We start from the raw sequence: 6,756 nt of genomic DNA on the forward strand, positions 1-6,756 counted from the left end.
GTTAGTCTAAAAGGATTCTTATCTTATAGTTGTATTGCATGTTAAAATCTGTTTCGAATTTGTGATTTAATAAAATTAGGCTTTAGAAAAAATTTCATGATTTTGTCTAATTGAATTTAAGGATTAAATTTTGTTTTCATTACTGTTCTGGGTTTGTTGGGGGGAGGGGGTTTGGAATGTGAAGTACAGAACTTGGTTGCATACACTACACCCCAGAAATTAACCACAGGGTGCTGGTTGAATTGGCCGAACACAGAAAGGAATTAGAGAAGACAAAGTCTCATGAGCATCCGGTAGTTTTCTACTTTGGTTAATTGGTCAAATTTTATTTAGGTCCTAGAAAGATTGGGAGGTCTATGAGATATGTATTCGTGCAGGATAAAGCTTTGGATGTTTTAGCAATTGAGGACAAGAAAAGGCAACATGCTGCTGCAGAGAACCATCTGGAAGATGTATTGCATTCAGCTCTAGCCACTTCAGAGTAATGTACCACTAGACTTTTGTTATATGATTGTGTCTGTAAAATTATGTAGTTTTGTTTGCATTATTAAAGAACTGGTAGATCAAACTCCAAAAAGGTATTAACAAGGCTTACTTGATTCAATGAGTGTGAAATTTTTGAGTTATGAAGAAGATGAGGAGGAGAGTTGTTCACCGAACAACATTATCCATGTATTAGGAGGAGCCTTTAAGGGAAGGGATCCCTAATTTTTTTTCAAAGCACAGTAATACCAAATCAGCCCTTAAAGAAATGATAGAAATAATGATACAACTAGTAACGGTCTTGAGTTTGTGGTACTCCATGGTGAAAAGCTACCATGAGTAGAAATTAACTGGGAAAAGAACAGGAAGAAAAATGAAATGGAAAACGGAGTGCCTAACTTAATGTTGATACTTAGCGAGTAAAAGTCCACGCCATTTGTGTGATAGTGAGTAAGATGACACAAGTAGCAACAATGAAGGAAATAATTTTCCAAGGTGTGTCGAAATATGTTTGTTTCAGATCTGCCATCCATATGTTCCACGGATTTTTGCAGTAGTTGTCGAGGTCCTTTGTAAGCTTAGCATAACTGAATTCATCTCTGTCAAACACAACACCTTTGCAAAGCCTGTTAATCAGAGTAGATACCTCATTGTTGTCACCAAGCAGATTTTCAACAATTTCCTCCTTGACAAGCAATTCCACATCAATTGGGGTGTTCACCAAATGATCAATGAGGATGATATAATCACTGAAGAAGTAGGAATTCGGAGTGCAATGGGATTGCTCAAAGGCAATAACGTTTCGGAGTACAAGCTCTGTGTCATCATCGATTATTAGATGTGGAATTTTCAAAATTCCGTCTTGATCATTGAAACGTATATCAAATAAATTCTCGCTTGATCTCACCGGACGAAACTTGACTCCAGCCCTGTGTAGTTTCGTCGAGGGCGGTATACCTCGAAATCCGAGTTGCTCTCCCTTTTCTGAGTTCCCCTTCGCCGTTGGTAGATGTAAAGTTCTAACCAAATCAACAAAATGATGTACTACAGAAGTAGGACATTTCCAATTGTCTTTTTCCATATAAAACCCCGTTGATTTCTTGCAGAACTCGTAAGAGAGGTCAAGTACTGAAAGCTTCGTAGCCGGCACCTGATCGGCAGTGGGAAAGAGATCCTCTTCTTTTTTTGTCAAGGAAAAGAGATCCTCAAGAATGAAAAATGGCAGCTGATTTTCGAGCAAAAGCATGTCAGGTACTATAAAATTTATGAACCCTGGTTTGTAAAAGATGCGGTCATTGCTATCGGGCTTGATATGCTCCCCGTCCCTCCTCAATAAGAGCTCAATGATGAACGCGGCATCCACAAGAATGATTTCTACAAATTTTTCACTGCTAAACTCAATGGTGTGCGCATAGCAACTGCGCAATTCCGCTTCCTTGCCCTTTATTTTCGTTACATAATCTTTCTCGCTGACCCCAGTCCGCTCTAAAAAATACTGCAGATACCTCCTCTTGTGTCCTTCCATTTCTTCTAAGCCTTCCTTGCCATGGTGAAGCGGACCTATAGAGACTATTTGAGGTGTGTAGGCCTTTTCATTTACACACCGTACTGGTTCAGGAACTCTGTAGATACAACACGGATCGGACAAGGGAGGCAAATCATTCTCCTGACTCTGACCCATTGAAGTTAGTAACGGAGTGCACAGGCTTTCGATGTCATATGAAGCTTTGCTCCTTCCTTCCATTTAATGCTAATGTGTTTGTTGTTCCAAATCGCAATTGTTGACGATGAGATGAGGATCACTGTCACAATAATAAGCAAATTCTTCGCAATGATATTTTTAACATGCTTCAACTAACTATTGAGAAAACATGACAATAATCAAAACTAATCTAGATAATAATGAAAATTAATCCAAGCATTGCAAATAAATACACCCGAAAAAGTAAATTTTGTTTTATGTATTTATGACGATGAGCGCATTTGGTCAATTTTGTTTTATATATTTATGACGAGGAGTGCGTTTGGTCAAATTGAATTAATTTTTTCTATTTACCCTCTGTTTATTTTAATTAACGTAGGGATGAGAAAAAAAATATAGAACAAAATATTAGTATCTACAAATAATAAGTCAAACTTGTAGTCGTGTAGTATTTTTATAGAGTTGTGACGTCACTATGCAATTGGAAAGAGTTAAGTTTAAATTAAAAAATATATATTTAAACTCACAAGCAAACAGATATAATACATTTTTATCAACAACAAAGAAATATTGTGATATAGGTACTTGTGATTCAGGTAGATAATACATTTAATATGTGATAGAGGTAGATTAAGAAAAATATTAAATAAATCTATATTATAGGTAACTTATGAACAAAAAATCTATGGAATATGCAGATAAACTTATGATATAGGTTGAATATAAAAAATAATAGAGAGATACATTAAAAAAAATATGTAATATAGGTAAATAAACATCAACGAATTTCATAGAATCAATATGATTTTCATAAGAAAACAATGATATTGATAAGAAAAACACTAAGAAGAGTTAAACAAAAAAGAACTAATGTTTTTTTACACCTTTCCTGGAATTATACAACTAATGTTTTTTTACCTAATAGTCCTCATTTGTAACTTGGGCATATCAATTAGAGTAGATAAAATTATCCATATGCCAAACAAACCAAGATAAAGAGCTCATTTTACAGTAATATGAGTGTACCAACGTCAACAAAAACACTATAAAACAATAGTGGAGCATAATTGAGATTTCGCTTGCCAAAACAAAAGAAAAAGAAAGCAAACTTACAATAACTCAGTCTTCAATCCTGAGGTCCTACTGCTGAAAGAACCAAATCTCAATGCCAGGTTTCTGCAATTTCCTAAAAAATACAAATAAAAAGTCAAATAACCGCGCAGCGAGCTTTCTAAGAAACTCAGATGACAAAATCAACATGATATTAGATAATACATTGCATTGATTATAAAGCTTCATTATCACATTTAACACCAATAACGACGATTAAAATATGATTTTGAGAAACATAATACAAAAATGAAATGTAATATCTAAATTGATTAACCTATCTGATGTTCATTCAACTCAAGTATCAATTCAAATATCAAATAGTGTTTCCAATATTAGAAATAGGTCTGTTATGCAATCTGTAATTTGTGAACAGAGAAGTTAAGAAAATACCATTTGAAGGTTCTGCCTTGTAAAATGTTAGTACTTCACTTCCATTTTGCTAGGTGCATCCGCGTGTGAAATTGCAGTTTTGAAATTGGCCTGCTTTTACAGAAGTGCCCAAAATTCAGGGGTTACTCAATTTCTTATTGCTGGAATGGATTAAAAGAGCCTTACGGGAAGGCTTGCTATACTTGAAAAAACAAAAGAACCACTTAAGTGGTTTCAACAAACAATGCAAAACAAAGACTAATCTTCTTTTATATATAAAGCCAGAGCCCCACTTTGAGGTCATGGATGGCCAAAATGTCCTTCAACCAAAAAAAATCAAAAGCAGCAAAATGAATGCATAAAATAATACAAGGGTAATTTTATAATTAACTTTTTGGTGTAGTTTTTTTATTTTTTATTTTAAAATTAGTAACTTATAATAAACTGGTAATAATGTGATTCAATTTCTTTATTTTTAAATACGTTCGAAATATCTTAAAAGACATGTAATGTCGGTTATAAAAAAAAAAATTACACGCGAATAATAATGTGATTAAATTAATTGTTAGATGACTGTTTTTTTTTTTTAACAAATGATATTATCTACATTAAGGGGAATGAAGTAGGTTTAGTCTCATAATGGACTAGCAATAATATGATTCAATCAATTTTTTATTAAATATTATTTTCTTTATTGTTAATGTAAATTCTATAAAGATCGATTTTATTATTTGAATACAGCTGTTTTAATTGATTTATTTTGTGATTTCTTCTAACATGATCTAAAATTTTTCATTTACATCAAATATTCGACTTTTCTTTTGTCTATTTACGTATATAAATACATTTAAAACATGTACGTCACGTGTAGCATGCTGTAATTTAAAAAATATCTTGGAAACTTTAACGAAAAGCTCCTGGCACTGTTTACTTTAACGAAAAACCACATTTTAACACTAAAAAATCAATCTTGATATTATTCACTTTATCTTTCATTTTGTCCATTAAAACTAAAAGTTTTCAAATTTTTTTATTTTTTCTAAATATATTCTGCACGTGCTCACGGACGTGCATGAAGACAAATACATGTAAAAAGAAAGAAAGAAAAAGTGAACAAAGAGTCTTCAACTTTTGAAAAAGGAAAGGCTGTCACTCTGCTCTCTGTCACTTTTGAAAAATATTGACATCTAGCAGAAAAGTATTTATATTCCACCAATTTCAGTCACTTTATTTTGATTTGGACTTTCAACACTAACTTCACAAAAAGCTCTGCTTTTAGTCTCACACAGAGAAAAATAAAATAATAATTAAAAAACGAAGGTGAAGCAAAAGTAAAGCGGAAAAGAAGAAAAGCCGAAATAACAGTCTCAGCATAAGAAAAACCGAGGGAAATCCGTCCGGACATTGGTGATGAACAGTAACCCTTCATAGAGTTTTAGGCAAGAATAATCAAGAGGAAACCAAATTAAAAAATTGGAGATTTTAAGAACAAAAAACTCTGCAATCAAACAAAATATAATCTATAAAAAGAGTTTAAAGAGAGAGAAAGAGAGGAGTGAAGAGACATACCATCCTCAGGCAGCCAAAACTTTCAGATAAAAGGACACCAAAAAAAACACAAATTTAACGAAAATTTGAGCACAACCCAGAAATTTAAAGGAAAAAAATCTACGGAACTTAACTAACACTCAATCATAATAAATCCAAAATCTGAGTTGTGCATTCAATTGCTCACCTCCGCTCGCCTTCTTTGTACAGAGAGTAATCAATGTCCTTTTTTACACAATAGAACATCAACGCCGCTAAAGACGCAAATATGTCTACGAATAATAAGTCAAACTTGAAGTCGTGTAGTATTTTTATAGAGTTGTGACGTCACTATGCAATTGGAAAGAGTACGAACAATGTGATAGAGTTTAATCACAGGTACCTATATCACAATATTTCTTTGTTGATATTGATTCTATGAAATTCATATTTCTTACATGAAAGAGTATGAACAATGTCATAGAGTTTAATCACATTTAATATGTGATAGAGGTAGATTAAGAAAAATATTAAATCAATCTATATTATAGGCAGATAAACTTATGATATAGGTAAATTAATACAATTATTTGTGATATAGGTAGAATATAAAAAATTATAAGGGGATATATTAAAAATATCAACGAATTTCATAGAATCAATATGATTTTCATGTAAGAATAATATGTTCTTTGAAATTCGAAGATTAATGATTAATTGAAGACAATATCAATGCATGGTTGATAGTTGTACTCAATAGTGAATATGTATGAAACTTAAACATATATACACAGCCAAACTATTCAACTCAAAGATATTAAGAAGAAAGCTGCAACATTGCCTTAAGGAGTAACTACGACACTAAAAGTTTCAAACCGATGGATACGCGCAAACATAGTATTGGAGAAGAAAAAAGCTAGACGAAAGATTAAAAATATGTCGTCTAACTCGTTTTGAAGGGAAATTATTATTTTGAGAATGTGTGCATGATAATTTGTTGAAGTATCAGCAACAATACTTCTCATCTAAAATGAAAAGAAAAAAAAAATAAAGCGAATTCGCACCTGTTTTGTATACAGGAAAAGAAGCAAGTTGCAGGTTGATTTGCCTCTTGTAGATGAATAGGCAAAGTCAATACATATTACTTGTTCATTTGGTAGATTAAAAATAGGTTTTCTTATAACAATAGCTCGATGATAGGTTGCCTATATATAAGCATTTCTTCTTCTATAGGTTTTTGCAGAACGTGTTTAATGGGCCATATTAAATTAATGTCGTGATTCATCATATAGCTACCTATCGTTTGTCTTTCCTTAACCAAAAATAAAAGTGATTGAGACCAATTAATGTGGTGACAGTGACAGAACATAAATTTGGAAAAATCTCAATATTGTGGTAGCCGGATCTATCTCACTTATTGTGATCCATTATTTGTCTCCGGATGAGAGACAGAGCAAATCCAGCCAACATGATTTGCCCTGGACAAAGTTTGTGGTAGAATGACCGAGCAACGCCCGTTTGGCTTGCAGAGACAACTACATAAGGAAGGGTACTTTAGGCGT

General features: G+C 32.7%; 1 protein-coding gene across 6 annotated transcripts; it reads right to left on the minus strand.

Annotated features, from left to right (window-relative positions):
* Nucleotides 1-729: 729 nt before the first annotated feature.
* On the minus strand, nucleotides 730-6,424 carry LOC103946676 (putative UPF0481 protein At3g02645). Of its 6 annotated transcripts, none has more exons than XM_048582784.1 (4): nucleotides 6,259-6,424; nucleotides 3,689-3,778; nucleotides 3,299-3,361; nucleotides 730-2,285 (listed from the first exon to the last, which is right to left on the minus strand). In XM_048582784.1, the coding sequence occupies exon 4, from the start codon at nucleotides 2,225-2,227 to the stop codon at nucleotides 896-898; it is 1,332 nt and encodes a 443-aa protein (XP_048438741.1). In that variant the 5' UTR covers nucleotides 2,228-2,285; nucleotides 3,299-3,361; nucleotides 3,689-3,778; nucleotides 6,259-6,424; the 3' UTR covers nucleotides 730-895. The 6 variants fall into 6 exon arrangements, with proteins under 6 accessions (XP_048438741.1, XP_048438730.1, XP_048438721.1 ...); XM_048582773.1 differs by having other exon boundaries at nucleotides 3,299-3,371; XM_048582764.1 differs by having other exon boundaries at nucleotides 3,299-3,371; nucleotides 3,689-3,869.
* Between the last annotated feature and the right edge of the window lie 332 nt (nucleotides 6,425-6,756).

This window comes from the organism of the source record quoted next, unplaced genomic scaffold (genome assembly GCF_019419815.1).
Source record: "Pyrus x bretschneideri cultivar Hongxiangsu unplaced genomic scaffold, Pyrus_bretschneideri_v1 Contig1, whole genome shotgun sequence".
In the NCBI taxonomy this organism is placed as follows: domain Eukaryota; kingdom Viridiplantae; phylum Streptophyta; class Magnoliopsida; order Rosales; family Rosaceae; genus Pyrus; species Pyrus x bretschneideri.